We start from the raw sequence: 21,555 nt of genomic DNA on the forward strand, positions 1-21,555 counted from the left end.
TGAAGCAACATAGAATACATTACACCTGCTGAATACACTGACTAGCTTGTAGTGTATTTGGAATAAAGAGCTTTTAAAATGTTAAAAACCTATGGGGAAAAAAAACTAAACAAAAACAATTATTTAACACCCCTACCCACCCTCACAAAAGCAGGATGGTAGTGATCTCACACAGCTCTGACAGTGTGTGCACAGTGCACACATCTATGTGTAACCATTCAATCACATTTGAACAGAGTGGACAGTGAAATCCTGTAAATACAGAGTGATAAGGAAGAAACAAAATCAAATCTACTTTAAAACCCAGCAACACAACTGTAGCTGTACAACTTTACAACAGCAACACTGCTTTAACAAAAACGCAAAACAGCAAGACTTATAAGACAAAAATGTTAAAAAATGCTGTCTAATCGCTCTTGCAGTACTTTGATATCATACACAGAACAGTCTGTGCAGTGCTGCTTCAGTCCAACACCTTTTGTGTTTTATTAGGAGATGCACAACAGTTCAAAATCAGACAATAGTGTCTAATATATACCACAATATTAACTACCTTTTATTGAATTGTTGTAAATAAATATCACATTTGCAACTCAGTGTTAAAAAAATGCTGAGAAACCACTTCATGTAGCCCCAAGAGTGATTACTGATAAACTGTCTGAGAAAAAAAAGAAAGTCACGTTTTAGAGAAGAAAGAAATCACCCACTGACTTTCAGAGCTGCTACATAGTAACGACTTTCTACTTCGAGGACCTTGATAGAAATGTAGTGGAGTGAAAAGTACAATATTTGTCTTTCAAATGTAGTGAAGTTAAAGTCATAAGTTCCCAGAAATAAATTATACTCAAGTAAAGTACAGATAAACAAAAAGTGTACTTGAGTACAATACTCAAGTAAATGTACTTAGTTACTGTCAGCCTCTGTGTGTAACTGATATATACACATTATCCACGTGTTTTTGAGCCAGCTGGGGTGAGATCTATCAGCTTAAGTGCACTAAATTGGATTTCTAAAGGCTGAATTTTAAAGGGCACTTCATACTGATCTATAAACAGATCTTAGTTTCTAGATTCACAAACGATCAGTCTCTTTGTCTAGTGCAGGGGTAGGCAAGTTCGGTCCTAGAAAGCCGCAGTCCTGCAGAGTTCAGCTCCAACCCTAATCAGACACACCTGAACAAGCTAATCAATGTCTTCAGGATTACTAAGGATATAGGCAGGTGAGTGTTTTTTTTTTTTTTTCAGGGTTGGAGCTGAACTCTGCAGGACTGCGGCTCTCTCCTTGCCTACCCCTGGTCTAGTGGGAGACCTACAACAACCCCTGGGTGCTTTACAATCGTTCACACAAGGGCTGTGTCTCAAAACCTGCTGAGCTTCCTACCTAGGGAGCGTTTTTAAACATTTACAATAGTATAATGGTAGAAAAGTTTTTTGAGACAACTATTGTTTGCTAAATTACAGGATAAAACAATATAAAAACAGACTAGGCCCAGTGAAAGAACAACAAAGATCACACAGCGTGGTTTAGCTACAATGATCGGATTGCGTCGCCGTTGTTGTTATTGTTAAGTTTGTTTGTTCGACCTTACCGAACAACCGCGTCGGCCGTCCACAAAAAGGCAGCGGCTAGCAGCAGACAGGCGATTCTCATGTTGGCGAGCCGTCAGGACCTGTTAAAGCATCTGAGGAGGAGTAGTATCGATGTGTTGTGTGTGTGTGTGTGTGTGTGTGATCTATTATGTAGGACAAACGGCTTGCGATAGCAGTCAGCTGACGAGATAGTGCTGCCGAGCAACTGCTCACAGTCATGTGAGGGTGCTCTGGAGAGCGTCACGGCTGCGCTGGTTGCTGCGCAGACGTTGAATAAAGGTTCTGAAGAAATGCTTAATAGATTAAGGGCCTCAAAAGGTGATTAATCTCATCACTTTGTGTATGTATTAAATGTAAATCTATTATGTAGGACAAACGGCTTGCGATAGCAGTCAGCTGACGAGATAGTGCTGCCGAGCAACTGCTCACAGTCATGTGCGGGTGCTCTGGAGAGCGTCACGGCTGCGCTGGTTGCTGCGCAGACGTTGAATAAAGGTTCTGAAGAAATGCTTAATAGATTAAGGGCCTCAAAAGGTGATTAATCTCATCACTTTGTGTATGTATTAAATGTAATTAAATAAAATTACATTTGAATTTAATCGAAATGTTAAATATATGTCGCATAAATAAATATACGAACCAACTAAATATCTAAATATGTGTAGGTTATATTAATACACAGTGATAAATACATCTAAAATATGCATATATCTGTTAAAGAGCCAGCTGGAATGAAATGGTGCTGACTTGGTTGACACGGGTCCTGATCATTTTAATTCGGATTTCCCCTGTAAATTTAGTCATACAATTTGCATACATATTTGCATAGGCTAAAACTACGGAGGACTAGGAGAGACACTTAAAATAAAAAATAAAGGAGTAAGTTATCAGTAATTAGTAATTCAAACATAAAAATCACTTTTAGATGGGCTAATTAATAGAACAGTTTAATTAGTGTATTTTAATATTTATTATATAATATTACATATTATGTAATATATTGTTTTAAACATGTTTTGATTTAACTACATTTTAAAACATTATTAAATAAACAGCCAATTTTGAATGTCAGTTTATTTTTCCGATTTAAAATGTGTTAATTTTTTAATTTAACTACATATTATAACATTAATTAAATAAAAAGTAATGTGTAATGTCTATTAATTTGTCCATTTACACGTGATTTATTTATTTCCATTTTATGTTTGAATTATTAAATTGATAAATAACAATAAATATTGAAATGAAATCCACACAGATATTAACTTAGATCTTTTATATACTTATACAGTTGAAAAATCTATTGAAAATGTATTTCTGAATAATAAGTGTATAGGAGAATAATAGGCTGCTGTCGTGTCCTCGTGGTCTACTTTTACGCAGTTCACTAAAACGCTAAACAGAGAAATAGGTGCATGATTTATCACTGTTTCCCTTATAATAACCTACTAAGTACGGATAATTTCCTACATCTTATTTATTTATTTAAACATGTAAATAATTCAACTATAAGCTATAAATGACATGCGACTTCGCCACTTTACCGCTGGATGTCAGTGTGATCTCGATAATGTTCTCACTGCAGTCTGAGAATGTGATGAGGGACTGTCAGCACAGCAGAATACACACATTTCCACAAGTTTGTGTTCTTATCTTGCTCAGCATAACTGAATGCTGAAATATAAAACCAAATGCCCTTATCACTTTTCACGTCCCCAACATGAGTATCCTGAAGTAACAATGTAGCACTCTTCCCAGTTAATTGCAACCACTGGAATAACACTATTTATCACAACTCAGTCTATTACATAAGCTTTCCAGACACAATATTGTTAAATCTATTACTAAATGTTTAGTAGCTGGGTTCTTGGGTTACATTTTTTATTTCCCACAAGCTATGATTAACAGACACCTACTTTATGAGCAATAATGCTACCTTTTACAGATAAGCATTCAGAATAACTTGGGAGGGATTCATATCATGTGAATCGTGTTAACTTTGGTTGTTTTTGCCTTCCAACATTATGAGTCTCATGTCAGCTGATTTTCAAACTGACCTTGAGTAAAAACACCAACATCAAAACGTAAACAACATAAAACTAATTAAATGTATAAAAGGTCATTTTGTTGGAGGGTATTTATTTCTTTATTTTTATTGGCATGTTGATTAATGACCGTATAAATGGCCACAGTTTAGTTCGTCACAGGATACTTTTTGTAAACATTTATTGATCCAAATAATGGGTGACTCCTTAAAAGCATTCATAGAGTTTCCGAGTAACTGATTTAAATTTTTCCTAGTTGCCTTTGTTAATGTTAATTATGCATGAAATCTGTTTACGTGTAGCTAGCAGATCTCTTGATGTCAGCTGTAGCTAACTGGGTGTTTCTGGGCGGTTCATGTTGAAAATAACTCTAATGGACTGAGTGTCACATGCACACTTTGACCTGTAATGAAGTCTGAATGATTCTGTCAGTAAGTGTTTTACTATGTACTGTGTAACTATCATGTGCATTTCAGTGCTGAAATGAATGATGGGGGTGATAACATTTTGTTCACATGAGCTTATGTTTATTTGACAACTGAGCTGCATAATTTCAAACAGCAAATGTGTAAAGCATTAAGGAAATGTGCAGCAGTCGTTCAGTTTATCCTTTAAAAAATCCATAGATTTCTTCTACAACATGAACAATAAACATACAGCATATTCACAAACTATATACATCCACATGCCACTGTTTAGGCAAATGACAGTTGAGGCAAAGACACTATAGGGCCTATGAAATGTGTTACAACGCAGAAATAAATGGCAGCTGGTACACCACTGTTCCTATGCATTCATAAACCCAGGTCTAAAAAATAAACACATTCAATTAAATTCCATGATTTCCTTATTGTTAAGATCCATCCAATCTAAAAGGTCCGTTTATGTTTATTCATGTCCTGTTTTACAGTGCTCCACAACATTTGTACAATACACAGCATGACCCCCATACAGTTTTTCGAGGTCATGAATAGTGACAAAGTTTCAGAAAAGGCAAAACACATTTGATATAATCACATCTCTTTAAAGGTTTTACCTTACATAATTTTCAACAGCTGTCTCAGACTAAAATGAGCCAGCTCACATGTTTGAATATGCCAGCTCAAGAATATTATGATGCCATACATTTATAGATACATGTATTCCAACATCTGCCTTGTAATTAAGATAAACAGATAAATAGCCATTTTACAAGCAAACTAGTGTGCACACAAAGGTCAAAAGATCAGCTTTATGTACCATCATTTTCATTTCTTTGGGGCTGATGAATGGCAACACTCTTTGAGCCATGATGATCCCCAGACACAGGAGAGGCCAGGTCGGCCTCGTTGGACAGGTCACCATCGGGAGATGGCGGCTCGTCATCTTTTAAGGATGCTGCATTAAATCCAGAGGTTTTATCGGCGGGTGCACTAGGGAAAGCGATGGCAGCAGCGGCTGCGGCTGCGGCTGCAGCGGAGGTGTGTGTGGGAATCCCGGGGTAAAGCCACGGGAACGGGGTGGTCAGCGCCGCTGCTGGATACACCAACTTCTCCAAGTGACTCTTATCAAACAAAGGCATGTACGATGCTGCAGACGGGTTTATAAAGTAAAACGGCATGCAAAAAGGAGTTTGTTGTCCACCAACACCCGTCATTCCAATTAAAGAGTTCATTAACGCCATGTCCGGCCGGGTATTGGTGGAATCTGACCCACCGTTCGCAGACCAGTTCATTTTGGCTTTTTTAGTGACACGTTCATCTCCGAACTCCTGCTTGATCTTTACTCCTTTGGCCGTGTCACATCCTTTCTCGCATTTGCCATCGCCTTTCTCTGCCTCTCCTCCGTATCCGCTGTCGGTGTCCGTGTCGTTCTCGTTAAGCTCGAGGTTCTGAGTCCTCTGGATGACAGGTACACAGTTGGCTTGAGTATCTGTCTGCACGTCCCGCTCTGGAGCGTCGTCGCCTGGCAATGGCTGCTGCAGGAACCCTGCGCCCGGCTGAAACGGCACGGAAACTTTGTGTAAGTGGTTAATGAGTCGCGTGCACATCTGCTCACGCGCCGTCCAGTTCTCGACCTTGTTCAGATACTGCAGGACTTCTTTGGCACATGCTTCAAAGCCTGAGTGAAACGTGTCTAAGTCAGCCTGGAGGGAGGACTTCAACGATCGCTCACCTGTCATAAAATAGAGGCAAAAAGTCCGCTCATAAAAAACAGACAAATAAACAGACAGACAGACAGACGCTAGATAGATAGATGACAGATGATAGATAAGTATTAATAATAAATCTAGACAGATATAAATATATAAATACATGCAACAAAAAAGTGATCTATAAAAACACTTAACATATATAAGCAATAAGCATAACTGATATAAAAAGTATATGCATAATTGCAACTATATGTGCATCTATTTTTGTTAAAGTACTGTACTTTGATCTCCATTTACTGTTTTACTTGATGTGGTATTGCTGTTTCTCTGATTGCATTGTGTGGGTTGCACATGATGTAATTTACCGTTCTGCAAAGCGATGATCTTCTGGTGCTGTTGCTCTGTGACAGCTGTCAACGCGTTCAGATGCTTCAGCGTCAACTCAAGAACTACCGCTTTTTCCAAGTGACCAAGAGTCTGTAAGACAATACGAACATTTATCGGATTTCCCTACTTTCTTGCTTTCCTCGTGCGGGTGAGCTAAAATTACAAAACACATTTGAACAAATTCAAATTCAAACTTAAGTTACCGTAAGTTTCAGATGTTCAGGTAATAAATCTTTCAGCTGCCCAATACATTCATTTATTCGGTCCCTCCTCTTTTTCTCGATCAGTCTGTGTGGTAACTTATACGCGTCCTGCGAATAAGAAGCATTAGCCATTGCAAAAAGTTCTTAAAGTAATAATTATCACTCGGATTATTAAAAACGAGCGACACAAAGTGTTGCGTGAACTCGACGGACATCACGGGTCCACAGTTTGCTTACCTTTCCTTCCTCTCTCTTCACACCTCTTTTGGATTTGCACATGTAGAGAGACGAATATTCAACCCTAAAAAAAAAATAATAATAAATAAAAAAAACTTTTTAAGAGGCAAATCTATGAATTCTCACACATTAAAAAAAAAAACGTAACATTTGTTGCGTTCATTAAAAACCAAACAAACCGAACATTAAAAATTACCCCAAGAAATCCGCGTGATCCAGGAAAATAATAAATAAAAAAAACTTTTTAAGAGGCAAATCTATGAATTCTCACACATTAAAAAAAAAAACGTAACATTTGTTGCGTTCATTAAAAACCAAACCAACCGAACATTAAAAATTACCCCAAGAAATCCGCGTGATCCAGGAACTGTCTGCCTTGCATTCTCGGTATTCTTTCATCCATAACTTTGTCCCACTTTCTTGTGCACTTCTTTTAAAATCAGGTTTCGTTAATCCAGTCGGCTACCAGCGGAGCGGCGGTGCGTTGTGTCCGGTCTCTCGCGCTGCACCTCTGAATGACGATGTGTGTCTGAGCTGCCACTTTGCCCAGACAACCGCGCACGCGCGCCTTCACAGGAACCGCGCGCTGACTCACGTGTAAACTGCACCAGCTCTAGAATCCGGGTATTAAATGGGCTTGAAAGTTGACCGTTTATTGCTGAAGAGACGCGTTCTAATATTTGCATCTGAAGTCTCAAGCATAACATCTACACATCTAAATTTAAAATGCCAAGATACTTATTATATTATTTACAACATTTATTATAAAAGAAGATATATCTTAGGCATGCAATTATTTTATATAAAGCCCGTTAGAATTATTATAGTCTAAACGTACGTAAAATGAAAACTTTTTGGCATTAAAACACATTAGCCTACTTTATGTTTTATTTTCTTTCCAATTTGGGACTTCCCTAAAGGTCTGCATACTAAGTAACCAAAGATTTAAAGACACATGTATTAACTTGGCTAAATGCATTTTCAAAATCATGCTTTTATAGGCTATATTTATCATGTTTACCAAATATAACTATCACTATTTGTCTAGGCTGATAATTCATATCTTTGGGGATAAACATAATTATGCTTTATGTCAAAAATATTATTATTAATATTATACATTGTTTTATTATTAGTTGCAATCATATTTTAGTCATCTCTAAATATTTGATTGTACCTGCAGTGTTCACATTTCCTCAATATATTTTGAAATACATATTTTTAAAGATTTGCGATTACCTGCTATATTTGAACTGAAATGAACTGTATCAGTTTTGTATATATATCAACAAACTGCTAAGAAAACATTTGTGATCAATATTTTATGACAAATCATTTATTTGCAGCTTTATAATGTGAACTTTTCTGAAGTTCTGTGCGGCATGTTTAGCTTGAACTAACATCTAGATGTACTGAGATTGCTTTGCCTATATGTGCCATCTGAAATGATGTGTGACATAACACAACAGCACATAGAATAAGCTCTCAATATAGTCTGGCTGAAAATAGACCACAGTCTGACAATATCCAGCCTTCAGAAGACTTTAGCAGATGAAACATTATAAGATTAGAAATCATATTTTTTCCAGTATATAAAGAAATATAAAAATGAATAGAGTTTTACAAAAGGTCTGGGTGAATACAGACATATTCATTATAAGAAACAAGGCCTGCATATAGTTAGAGATTCTCCATAATTAACACAAAGTAAAATGAACACGTAGCATATCTGCACTCTCTCATAATATTCATAAGAGATTAACTGTAACCCGCTCACATGCCCGCGGGTCACGTAACTTCATCGAAATCACGTGACTGACTCCAGGCTGTTATGAATAGATTGCACAGTGTGTTGCAGGAGGTGCAGGACTCAAGCACTCTCCCACATGTTTGCCAGAGACAAGAATTGTTTCTGCTCCATAAGATCCCTGTTTCCTGTTTAGTTTCAGGGAGACTAGAAGCTGTCGTGTGTTGGAGTCCCCCTTTATGTCTTCCCTCCCCTTTTCAACCCTCCCTCCTTTCCGTCTCCTCTTCTGTGCTCTATATGTGGCTCTTGTGGAATGTGCTCCAAATGTTTTCCATATTAGTTCAGAGTCCTTTCTGATTCTGAATAGCAGGGATCGCATAGGTAGAGAAGCCTCCAGTGAGGAGGGAGGGCAAGGGAGCAGTCCAGCTATAGAGAGCAAAAGAAACGCCAGACGAGAAAGAAAAGGAAGGACAAACAGATAGAGGGCGAGTACAAGAACGTCCAGTCGGCCTCAAAGGAAGATTAAGAACCTCCGCACGAGACAGGAGGAATTATGGGGTCGGGGACGAGTCCGATGGGGTCGGCTGGAGGAGGCAACGCAACCGCTGGCAAGGAGAAGAAGGGACAAGCAGAAACTGGAGGCCCAGTGCTGGAGGAAGCCCAAAAATGTTGTGGCTGCCGCTTTCCTTTGCTGGTCGCTCTGTTACAGCTTCTGCTGGGCATCGCAGTAGCTGCTGTGGCCTTCCTAATGGTTGCCATTAGCTCCTCTCTGCTGGCCAGGGAGACGCCCCATTGGGCCGGCATCATTGTAAGCTTCCTTTTGCTCTTCATCAACCTCTCCCTCAACTCCCAGCATGCCTTGTTTACTCTTTCGGGGCCATGCATGAGGCCGTCTCATATCAGATCCATTGGCCACACTGCCATTCTGTACAGAAGCATACATAAACAATGTTACAGAGAGCATGCATGCATGTCCAAAATAACATGAGAACAATGAATACATTCATAAACAGAATCACGAGTTTTAAAGCTGATATAAGATTGACCACTGAGAGTGTCATGTTGCAAGAAATCGGGAAAAGAGTACAAGCTTATATGCTTATCAGTGGATTTTGCTTGTTCAGCAGTGATTTACAGAGTATCCGTGCTTCTTGCCTTTGCTCAGAGAAGTATCTATTCACAGAAGCCTATAGCAAAAAAATCGATGTAAAGTTTTAAAACAACCCATGTTACTTAGATAAAAATGATACTAAAAATGCTACAGCTGTATGTCTGTTTGAGAATCACAGGAGAGTTAGATCAAACTGTAACTTTATAAATAGAAAACAAATCTTCAAAAGATTCAACGCAATCCCTCTGTGCAGACATGCATGTCCAGTCACGTAGGCCATATGACAATATAACAGGACTGAATCATACAGGGAGATAACATTGCAATTGCATTCTGTTTTTTTTTCTATGTACTTATAGAAAGTACATTACTTAAAGCTGCAGTAACTTTTGGCGCTCTAGAGGTTAATAAACAGAACTGCGTGCGTCTTGTGGAAGAACATTGTAGCCAGAGCTACTTCTCTCTGTTTATGTCTATGACGAATCACGCAGGTACTGGGCTACTCTGCAGCGGTACCTACCCGAACCAGGCTAAAATAGTCTGAATATAAACACTTATTATAGGTGTACTGTAGTGATTCAGGAGGACAGGCCAAAAACACGGTTTGGAAAATTGATTCATGGCTTATTATATAAATTTTGAATGCAAAAAAAGTTACGGGCTGCAGATTTAACCCTTTTAAATCCTAATTTGGTGTTGCCAGCCAAAACTGGTCTTTTAAAAATTTCTTGTAAATCTCCAAATCTTGGATTCAATCTTTTCTTTTCTTTTCTCAATTTGCACAGATTTTGTATTTCTTTTTTGGAACAGATTGGTAGTAGGCCTCATTGATCTGAGCTTATGCACCTCAGTTTTTGAGTGAACATTCCACAAATTATCCACAAATAATTTTTAATTTGTATTTATTTATTGTTTAAAAACATAACATCATGCATAAGCTCAAATCAATGAGGCCTATGGTCAATCACTTAGAAAAAGAAATACAAATACTTGTGATAATTAAAAGAACACAAGTTGATAAAAAAAGAGAAAAAATATTTTGTATATAATATTGCTCAACAATCTTGTCTGATCTCGATAATACAGTATTTTATCTATGTAACTTTTTCAAAACTTTTGAACAAGACTGTGTCAAGCGAAGATTTAGTTTGTCTTGACAAACCTTTGCAGAAACACTTTACAATTAGGTCCCATTTTTTAACGTTAGTTAATGCATTAATTAATATTGAGTGATGAGCAATGCATTTGTTACAGTATTTAATATTCTTTGCTAATGTTAGTCAATAAAAAATACACCTGTTCTTTGTTACTTCATATTAGCTCAGGTCCATATTAACAGAATATAATTGGCAGAATATAATTGTTAAAAATATTAACATAAGTAAATGTTGAAAATAAATATTTGTAATTGTTAGTTCATGGCAACTAAAGTAGTTAAATAATGTTAACAATATAACCTTATTTTAAAATGTTACAAAATTGGCTTTCTTTTTAAAAATTACATTTGAATTTCTTTACATTTGTAATTAATTTTTTGTTTAATTCTGAATGCCACACAAAAGCCAATATATAACTGTTTCATTGTGTAAAACATTAGCTATTGTGGCAATAAAATATAAAGTAATGTCTTTATGAGATTGCTGTGTTGGAGACACTCATTCAAATTCATGGACGCACATACTGGAGTGATAAGGCAGATCAGAGAGCATCTCAAGTTCAGGCCTCACGAGACCAGTGCTGCTGTTCCTAGAGAAAAACACTGAGGTCACCAAGACTTCTCTGCCTCAGAACCTGGGAAAAACAATCAAATTAGATACCACACGCTAGTCACAAGACTCCAATCATGCTGAGAAAGAGAGCGGGGAAAATGGAGAGAGAGAGAGAGAGAGAGAGAAGAAAAGAGTGAGATAAAAAGCGTGAGAGATAAAGATATCTCGGAGGGTGGGGGGGTCAAGCTATTCAATTGGCAACGGCAGTCAATATATTATCAGATGACAACTCAATGCAGAGTTGCACAATGCTGATTACAATAAGGGTTATGGTTGGCTCATAACAAGTTTGGCAGACATAGAGAATTTAGGAGGTCTGCTGCACTGCAAATAAGATTAGAGCATGTGTTCATGACAACAATGGCAACATTTTCAACAACAGACTCTGAGATGCACATGATCACGGTGATGATCACCCTCCAAATGGCCTAATAAAACTTGATGAGCATATGATTAGTTTATATGTTGTACATTTGGGGTCTAAATGACAACAGGTCTATAGATTGCTGCAGGGATGGCATATTTTTGTAGGCCAAAACTTAAAGTTAGCATTTTAGCGGGTTTTTGGCTAAATGCCTAAAATAAGGTCTGTGGTTAACACAAGCTCAAGATATTTTCATGTTTTTATTCTATGACATAAAATACTTAAGTAATACCCCTTTGTGATTTTTTTTAAAGCTTTAATTTGTCCTGAAAAAGGCAATTGCTGACAAGTGGCTAAATGGGAACAGGAAACAGGAAAACTCATCTACTCACTACTAGTCCACTTTTACAGTCTTATTTGGTTTATAATCACACTCTTCTGAGAATATGTTTTTTTTAAATAAAGACTGAAAGAGTCATGCAACCAAGGTGTAGTTTGTTTATAGCCAACTGGCTTTTTGCGATTGTATTTAGGCTTCAAAAGTTTTATATGTGTGATAAAAGATTATCATGACGAACAAAACATGTGAGAATCATAAATATTTGTTTGTCACAGAGCTTATTTTCTGCAATAATCCAAAAGCCAATGGAAGAATCATATCGCGTTTTTGTTGAGAGAACCAGGGTGGTGCTAATTTCCGTGCTGGCCTACAAAAATATGTCATCACTGCAGCACTCTATAAAAATACTCTGTTTTGCAGATGATTGTGGTGTCTCTGCTGGGATTCATCCTCTTCTGCATCACCAGAGTGCCTGATGAGAGAGCGTCGGCTCAATTTATTGTAAAGGTAAAAAAATAAATAAGTGCAGTTTTTGGATGTCCTGAGAATTACAATTGCACCTCATATGTAAATGCTTTTCAAATGGACTTTAAAATATGTAGAGGTGCAACTTAGCTCTGAGAGCAGGGGACTTCTAAATGTAGTAGGTATCCAGCAACAGGTCTAGAATGATACAATTCTTCATATCATTGTATTTTTAAAGGAACAATTTAACCCCATATCATTCCAACCCACTATTATTATATTTCGTCCATGCAGCACATAAGGATATGACATATGGAATGTCCATGCAGGAAAGTGATTTAAATGTCTCCAAAAATCATAATAGTATAATAAAAGTAGCCCATATTACTTAATCTATATTCCAAGTCTTCTGAATGAATTAGCGATGTTCTTTCGAGTCAGTTGTTTTCAATGACTCAGATGAAGTGGTTTGTGGATTTTTCCCCCCACAATTTGGTTCTGGGGGTTCTCCAGTAAACAACTCACCTACTCACTGAACTGAGAAGATGTTCAAATGGATTTATTAAATGAGTGAGCTGATAATAAGAGTGAATCTGGGATTTATGTTGTGATTTATCTTAAGCAGAATCTTGACTTGAATCGACACCTTTATTAAGAAAATGTAAGTGGAAAAATGGCTAATTGGAACTTCTTCGTTCTTGTCAAGCTCATTGGAATGATTTAATTTAAGTATGGCTGTGTACAAAATGGTGTGAGTGCGCTAATGACAAAATCAAAAATTTCAGGTCAACTGTTTCTTTAATTAGGCATATTTTTAATATTTAATGGACCATTGACATTTCTGAGTCATCAAGTCAGAGCATTGAGCTGGTTTTAAATGAACAAGAATAGGCATTTTAGTCTATTTAAATCTGATTTCCATTCTTGCCTTAATTATCACAAATGACTGTAACCCCTCTCTCACGTCTGCCCAGCTCCTGTACTTCTTCCTGTGCACGATGGGGCTGGTCATTTCCGCAGTGGTCATTGCCTTCCAGTGCTACCATTATGCCCTGACTAACAGCTACAGCTGCAAGGAAATGGGGGAGTATTGTTTGTGCACTCTGGATCCTGAGGATCCCATCGCCCGCACTTTCACCTACAGCAGCGTGACAGACTGCAGTGCAATCGTAAGCACTCTACCCATGTATTACCTTCTGCAGATGGTGCTGAACCTGGCTCAGGCTATCGTCTGCCTGGTGGGGGCCTTCCTCATGTGGAAGCACAGGTACCAGGTGTTTTTCGCTGGGCTACAGACGGGATCTCCTTCTACCCACAATTGGCAGAAAGTTTAGGGCACTGAGAGATTTCTCTGGAGAAGTAAACATGTGGAGCGTGGGAGTGTTTGTGCCTTTAGGTAGGGTGACCATACGTGCCATTTTCCCAGGACGCATCCTGGCCAGGATTTCTATATTGCCTAAAATATCTAGGTTTTGGCTTTGTTTGCATGTGCAGACCGATCGGTGTATGACATCAAAGTACCATACAGACGGTTATGCTTTCGAAACGCTCTCGAGGTACTTTGATTTCAAACACTGATCGGTCTGAGCCGCGCTGCTTTTAAGTCGAACACACCTAATATGTACGCGTAATTGCATCGCTTTGACTGTAGATTCCACCTTCTCACACGCCATGACTGGTCCATTATGTACAATGCTTGCATGTTATTGGTCAAACTACTTTTCGATCATTACCTTCAGCAAGCATGAAAACAAAGCCAAAACAAATCCTGGCCAGGACGCGTCCTGGGAAAATGGCACGTATGGTCACCCTACTTAAGGGAAGAAACTGTTTGCTGCAGTGTCTGCCACACTGGGAGTTTTATGTCATGCAACCTTTTATCAAAGCAGTTGAATGAGTCTGTTTGTATTGCCATATTATAATATTTCAGGAAGTTTTATGCAATCTTTAGAGTTATTGTATTTTTCTATATTGGCTGTTTGAAAATTTCCACTTGTTGAAGTTAACTGTTTATTTTTACCACTGCCAAGGAAAATATTTGTATCTATATAACCAGTAAGTGACAAAACGAGACCTGACATTTTAGGAAAATGAGCGACACAATCCGTTATTGTGGTTGTCACTGTTGTGGTAATGGCATGCATAAAAACGTATTTAATTGCCAGTATTAACTTTTGCTTAGTCAAAAAAAAAAACACCTTAGAATGCAATTATTCACACATTAACCTTTACCTTTGACTCTTTTTCTAACTTCAGGTGTGTTTATTGTCCATTGTTTCTGAGAAAAATTCCTGGTGGTTCATTTACTGTTGATATATATATACACACACACACACACATACATTCAGATATAGATCTAGATATTTAGATGGTGACTGTGATTTTTCCAAGTACAACATGTTCCTGGATCAACATCCTTGTTGATCCTGGAACAACATTCCAATTAACCAATCACAATTGAGGGATAACTTTTCAGGAAATGGGTACTTAGACAAACAGCAGGTCACTGCCTCCACTTTCATGCAATGGAAGGGCAGATGTTTTTTAATCTTTTTTATTTTACATAGGTCTATTGCATATTTTATATTTGTGGCCAGGTGAAAATTGAGCGAATGTAAAGCCTGACAATCAAACCAAAAAGCTGTGTTTTTCATCATTAAGTCCTCGTCAATGAAGCTTGTGAACCAAATGAAAAAAACGTGATTTGAACACTGCCAACAGGAAGAGAGCTGCCTGAGGTGTTAAAAGAGTCTGTTGCTTTAAAGAGACCTACGGTCTGGTGTTTGGAAGAGATGCAACATGATGCTTCAGCACAGAAAAAACAACCATACATGTAAGCTTTGTATGACTCATCTTTCCTTTAAGCTGATTTCTAATAAAAGGCATTTACATAACCCCCTCTCATTCATCATTCAACTGCATGTCCTTTAAAAATTATTAACTGAATTTCATACTTATGTATTTCTCATGTTGTCAAGCAAACTGAAATATGCCATCTTTGGATCACATCCCCAATGATGTGTATGTAATCTAATAATAATAAAATACTAATATATTAAATTTATTTTTTATTTATATAATTTATATGAACATAAATTAATAATTGTTAACAATTGCTAACAACAAATGACTATTTAAAATAAAAAAAAATTATAATAAATAAGGTTTGCTCATTTTTTAAACAAAAAATGAAGTTTATTGTACAGGGGTGTGAAAAAGTGTTGGCCCCTTCCTGATTTCTTATTTTTTTTGCATGTTTGTCACAGTTTAATGTTTCAGATCAAACAAATTTAAATATTAGTCAAAGATAACACAAGTGAACACAGCATGCAGTTTTTAAATGAAGGTTTTTATTATTAATGGAAAACAAAATCCAAAACTACATGGCCCTGTGTGAAAAAGTGTTTGCCCCCTAAACCTAATAACTGGTTGGGCCACCCTTAGCAGCAACAACTGCAATCAAGCGTTTGCGATAATTTGCAATGAGTCTGTTACAGCGCTGTGGAGGAATTTTGGTCCATTCATCTATGCAGAATTGTTGTAATTCAGCCACATTGGAGGGTTTTCGAGCATGAACCGCCTTTTTAAGGTCATGCCACAGCATCTCAATAGGATTCAGGTAATACTGTACACCACCGTTCAAAAAGGTTGAATTAATCAAAAATACAGTAAAAACAGTAATATTGTGAAATATTAATATAATTCAAAATATCTGTTTTCTATTTGAATACATTTAAAAATATAATTTATTCCATTATTACTCATATTAGCCATTACTCAAGTCTTCAGTGTGATCCTACAGAAATTATTCGAATACGCTGATCAAGAAACATTTCTTATTATTATTCATGTTGAAATTTTTTTTATTAAGCATCATACTTTTTTCAGAATTCTTTATTGAATATTATTAAATATTTACAGTCACTTTTGATCAATTGAATGCATCATTGCTGAATAAGAGTATTCATTTCTTTAAAAGAAAAAAAAATTGCGGTAGTGTTTGTGAATCTGTAATGTGAATAGTGACCATGCGTTCTGAAGCCCCAATCAGGTAAAAAATTTGCATGATCTTGGTTTTGTCATTTTTTTTAACTTGACAGATATGGCCACCATTTACTTTCACTGTATGGACAAGAGCAGCGTGAACATTTTGATAAACATCTCCTTTTGGATTCCACAAAATAATGTCAAAGGGGTTTGGAATGACATGAGGATACATAAATGGCATCATTTACATTTTTGGGTGAACTATTCCTGCAACAGAACCATATTCTTGTCTCCTCAGCCTCTGCAGCAGAACTTCAGCGAGTCACTCTGTACACTATTAGATTAAGCAGGAACGTGGAGTCAAATGAAAAATCCCCCTCTGGTTTGCAGTGCTTTTGGGAAAGAGTGCAGCATGTGACAGATCTCATTTGCTCTCTGACCAACCAGCATGACAACAACATGCACAATCACATGCAGACCTATCACATGCAGAAAGAAGGAAGGGAGGGTGGTATATTTAGATTAATGAGTGTGTTTATGCAGGATGTTGTTCACTGTCTTGCCTTAATAACTGCACACCTGCATGACTGAACTTTGAGAAAGACTGCGTGTTAAGGAGGGATCAAATATTATCACCATTAAAACCAATTCAAATATTGACATGCATGCTGAGGGGAGACTGAATTTATATGTACAATAAATCGCATGATAAAACATTGAATAACTGCTATATCCATGACATTTGCTTCTATTTGATTGTTCCTGTTTCATGTTGAAAGACGTGCCTGCCGACAGATGAGCGATCAGTTAGTGAGAGTGGCAGTTATCCAACTAACTGTCTTCTCCTCCCTGATGGAGCATTCCAGACATGCTGGACTTTCCCCTGCTTAGTGACAGCTGTGAGCTATAATGGAGCCGTCAGGGGCTAATTTTAACCCGTGCCAGAGTGAAGGCACGAGCAGATGTGAATCTTTGCACTCTCAAGTAACTAGGCAGGGTCCTGTACCCTAAAAACACCAGGCGTACTACAGGTTAAAGAAACAGTTCACCCAAAAATTACATTTGCCGAAAATTTACTCACCCTCAGGTCATTCAAGATGTAAATGAGTTTGTTTCCTCATTGGAACAGATTTGGAGAAATTTAGCATTACATCACTTGCTCACCAGTGGATCCTCTGCAGTGAATGGGTGCCGTCAGAATGAGAGCCTAAACAGCTGATTAAAACATCACAATAATCCACAAGTAATCCACACGACTCCAGTCCATCAATTAACATCTTGTGAAATGAAAACTAGGTCTGTTTGGATGGGCTCCCGGATACTATTATAATGTTAGCAAAAAAGACTTCTATTTTAAATAATTGCTGTTTGTTTCCACGAAAATATTAAGCAGCACAACTGTTTTAAACATTAATAATAACAAGAAATGTTGCTTGAGCACCAAATCGGCATATTAGAATGATTTCTGAAGGATCACATGACAATTAATTTTTTTTTCTAGTATTCTCAATCAATATTACACTATAATGTTGGATGTCTGATTTAAATGCATTGTGCGCTGAACTGTTCTAGTACAGTGTTGAGTTGCCATGTCCATTAAAACAGCATTTGAGATCCACTGCTTGTGTGTGAATCTGACCTCTGTACACAGATCTGACAACAGATGTCAGCTATCAGTGCGGACACAACAAATTCATTTATAAAATGATCTTATCTTCAGATATTCTCGATCCTTGCATAGATACCTAAATATCCCAAAAATAATTGCTTCTACTATATCACATAATATTAACTCTCTAAACCTTAGTGTTTCTAAATGATATAAACTGTAGATAGTCAAACTAACCACTGTAATACCAAATATAAATTCTTTATTATTTTCTGTACAACTTTATATAAGGCAAGCACAAATATGCTAGTCACATCTCCAACATAAAATACACAATAAAAATTATCATCATTTAAGAGTTAAGACTAGCGTTTAGGTCTTCGTAGAAGGTGACACAAACAGATTCCAACGGTCACATGGTTGTCTGATTATGAGATGAGAATGTTTTCCAGTCTTATATCTTTCATTAAAGTAATGCTGAATTTGAATTATAAAAAAAAATATTAAATTGTTTAGAGGTATCTCTCCAGTTCTTCCAGCACAGACTAAAGTCCACTTTGAATTACAGCAATACTCAAGTTATGGACAGGGCAATTAAAATGTGAGGGAGTTAATATTTGACGCTTTAAAAAAAAAAAAGGCAGACAGCCCGTCCAAAGACTGTCTGAGTCATCTGGCGTAAGCTCTCATATGTGTAGAGTTCATGATTTTCCAAACAAACACACACTGTATGTTTCCAAACGTCCTCCGTCTATAAGATCTAAATGAGAAAACACTTACAAAATGACGCTCAAGTCTGTAGGATCTAACTGGACAACTGTCCTGTCATGATGTAAAGTGTGATATCACCATGAGTGTAGTGTTATTCATGGTGTGAACATCAGCATCTGTGTGTGAAGAGCATCCTCAGTGCGCAGGGGGGATCTGATGGTTCATCTGTGATGGTCCCAGGAAGCCCAGTCTCTGTTTATTCTTCCTTTGCTCAGTCATCTGTACACGTGCAGAAAAACACACACACACACACACACACACACACACACACACACACACACACTCACACACACTCACACATACACACACTCACACACTAAAAAAAAAAACCCACAAGGCTATCAGCTTGTTTTTTTAGTAAGCAATTTTATCTGTAAAATTCTGTAAAAACTGGTTAACGGTAAGTTTCCTTATTATATATGCTAAAAAAAAGTTTACAGATCTAATGAGACATTTCATATAATTTTACAGTAAAATAATGTTTTGAGAAGTGAATAAGAACAAGTCAGCTTATAGCTTACAATGACAAAATGTAAGTTGACATTCCCAGAATTCTCTGTGTGCTAGCTCACTTTTCATGGTTTTTCAATGAAATAACTGTTTCTTCTTAGTTTTATCAGTTATGTACATTAGGGTTTTGAGATACATCTGATGTTGTTGAATTAATGCTTAACGCATTATTTTAGTACCATGACAGGGTTTTACATTTATGTGTATGACACCATGCACCACCTAAATAGAATTTATTTTTCACTGTATGCCATATCAGCATCAAAGGCTATATACATAGCAAACTCAAATGTAACCAGATTTAAAATAACCTCAATTAACCACAATAATTCAATGAATACGCAAATTTAACAATATTATTTTGACAAACCAACAAAAAATAGATAAATGTATAAAAACAGCAATTATATACACAATCCTTCAATTTGACATTTGAAAAAAAAATTCTAATATTTTCCCAGGAGAATTAAAAAATTTTCATTAATGTAATTATGCAGTTTTCTCTCTACCACCCATGTTTGTAAGGTGGTTATCAGTATATTATAAATGTTTTAACTGTACATTTAGGATCAATCTGTAAATACCACTTTTTGTTTTACAGTAAAGTTCTGGTAACCAAAGCTGCCACTTTTTTACGGTAAATTTAACTGATCTTCTCACAGTGTACTTTCTGAAGATGCATTTACATTTACAGTTGTGCAGTGAAATTTTGTGGGCAATATCTAGTCATTCAATGGGAATCCACAGGGTTGGGAATTTTTGACTTAGGGTGAAAAAGTTCCTCATGCAGATTTCATTCATTTTCAAGAATCCGCCATGTTGACCAACAGAAAGCTGCTTGGTTTGAAAGTGACTTCTGTGTAGACAATTGACCTTTTTTGACAGTGAAATTTTGCTAATATGACTGCACATTGACACAATCACTCAGTTCCAAAACTTCAAGCTGCCTCCATAAGCAGCATTTTAGCGCGCACTCCTGACGTGAAGGCTGGTTCAAATGATCAAGATATTTTGAGAATTTTTTTTAATCCATATAATGGACGTCAATGACAACCAAAACTGTTTGGTAACCAACATTCTTCAAAATATCATATGTTCCACAGATGAAAAAAGTTTGGAACAACATGAGGATGACAGAATTTTCATTTTTGGCTGAACTATTTCTTTACAACATGGCGTCATTTGCACCAACATCAAAACGACCTCTTGTTCCATGGGTCACTTTTTTACTTTCCCAAACACACTGGGTTTGAACCAACGTGTATCTTTTTTTGACCTCATGGCCAATCCAGATAAAGAGAAGGAACTACCAAGTAAACAGTCCTAGCAAGAAAACGGAGGTAGAACACAGTGTGCTACACTGAATCAGTGAGAGCCCGTTTGTCTGAACACATGACAAGTTTGGATTTCGCCTACCGCATCTGAGCTGGATCTCAGCCTGGCTCGAGCTGAGAGGTGAGGAGGATCTGTTTAATTAGGCCTGGCTGTCGGAGAAGAAATCACTTTAATAAGTTATTTAACATCCAGCATTGCCAGGAGAATTACATTAAGCCCGCTCCTCGTGACTGCCAGGAATCAGAAGGACCGCTGGAGGATGTGAGGGGCAACACGGCGTGGTTAACAGTTCTGGTTAGACTGTTTCAGGCTCAGTAGTTTGGATCAGCGCCGATTCTCAATGACTGTGCAGTTCCTGTGTGTTTACAGCACAGAACAGTTCAAATCTGAAGTCTAAGGTCAAACAAATATGCAGACCTTAAAAAAAATGAGCCATGGGGCAGCAATTTCTTTTCCAACGTCATCCCATTAGAACCCAAAGCTCTCCCTCTTCCTGTGTCATGTGAATCGGTTAAACTGTTTGTGTGGAATCACATGTGGGCCAGGCAGGTGATGGCAGTGAACCGACACAGTGAAGTACAGCCGGAACATCCACATCGCCCCGGGGTACCGCCCCACCCCTGCTCTGACGCACTTCCTCAGCAGGGCCTAATAGTAAACACTTCAGAGGCCCCGTGAGGAAAAAGAACAGTTTTGCTCTGTGAAACCAGGCCGTCCCATTGGATGGTGTGCTGTATGTTACCTGTTCTTTAAGCTCGGACAGCTGGGAAGTCAGCTGAGCCACGAGAGTGATGGTGGTGTCCAGTCTTTCCTGCACCAATCGGATCTCATTCTGTTCGCTCTCTCCCTCTGAGCTTACCAAAGACATGGCCCGCATCCGTGGAAACCAGTCCAGATTCTTCTCCTGAAGGAAAGAGAATGGTGTGATTTGTTGTTGTTATTTCGAGCATTC

At 37.5% G+C, this 21,555-nt stretch overlaps 4 protein-coding genes across 5 annotated transcripts in view; 1 reads left to right on the plus strand and 3 right to left on the minus strand.

The window, feature by feature from the left end:
• The window catches only part of ctsd (cathepsin D), an 8,564-nt gene extending 6,724 nt beyond the window's left edge, over positions 1-1,840 (minus strand). The window contains exon 1 of the mRNA XM_016270152.1: positions 1,589-1,840. Coding sequence (XP_016125638.1) covers positions 1,589-1,650 — 62 coding nt within the window. The 5' untranslated portion in view covers positions 1,651-1,840. The remainder of the gene's footprint in view (positions 1-1,588) is intronic.
• Positions 1,841-4,794: 2,954 nt separating this feature from the next.
• Positions 4,795-7,175, minus strand: LOC107583813 (class E basic helix-loop-helix protein 41-like). 2 transcript variants are annotated; one of them, XM_016270154.1, is made up of 6 exons: positions 6,937-7,175; positions 6,596-6,659; positions 6,359-6,466; positions 6,134-6,245; positions 5,691-5,788; positions 4,795-5,612 (listed from the first exon to the last, which is right to left on the minus strand). In XM_016270154.1, exons 1-6 carry the CDS (start codon positions 6,996-6,998, stop codon positions 4,866-4,868), a joined length of 1,191 nt encoding a protein of 396 aa, XP_016125640.1. In that variant the 5' UTR covers positions 6,999-7,175; the 3' UTR covers positions 4,795-4,865. The 2 variants fall into 2 exon arrangements, with proteins under 2 accessions (XP_016125640.1, XP_016125639.1); XM_016270153.1 differs by having other exon boundaries at positions 4,795-5,788.
• Positions 7,176-8,561: 1,386 nt separating this feature from the next.
• Positions 8,562-14,586, plus strand: LOC107583919 (sarcospan-like). The gene is made up of 4 exons (XM_016270271.1): positions 8,562-9,150; positions 12,347-12,433; positions 13,366-13,787; positions 14,211-14,586. The coding sequence occupies exons 1-3, from the start codon at positions 8,896-8,898 to the stop codon at positions 13,723-13,725; spliced, it is 702 nt and encodes a 233-aa protein (XP_016125757.1). The 5' UTR covers positions 8,562-8,895; the 3' UTR covers positions 13,726-13,787; positions 14,211-14,586.
• Positions 14,587-18,321: 3,735 nt separating this feature from the next.
• Positions 18,322-21,555, minus strand: part of LOC107583889 (inositol 1,4,5-trisphosphate receptor type 2-like) — a 31,729-nt gene continuing 28,495 nt past the window's right edge. Inside the window, exons 15-16 of the mRNA XM_016270243.1 lie at positions 21,346-21,507; positions 18,322-18,977 (exon numbers count right to left, since the gene is read on the minus strand). Of these exons, the coding sequence (XP_016125729.1) occupies positions 18,894-18,977; positions 21,346-21,507 (246 nt within the window). The 3' untranslated portion in view covers positions 18,322-18,893. The remainder of the gene's footprint in view (positions 18,978-21,345; positions 21,508-21,555) is intronic.

The sequence above is a fragment of the Sinocyclocheilus grahami genome, unplaced genomic scaffold (genome assembly GCF_001515645.1).
Source record: "Sinocyclocheilus grahami isolate Dianchi unplaced genomic scaffold, SAMN03320097.WGS_v1.1 scaffold55.1, whole genome shotgun sequence".
Taxonomy (NCBI): domain Eukaryota; kingdom Metazoa; phylum Chordata; class Actinopteri; order Cypriniformes; family Cyprinidae; genus Sinocyclocheilus; species Sinocyclocheilus grahami.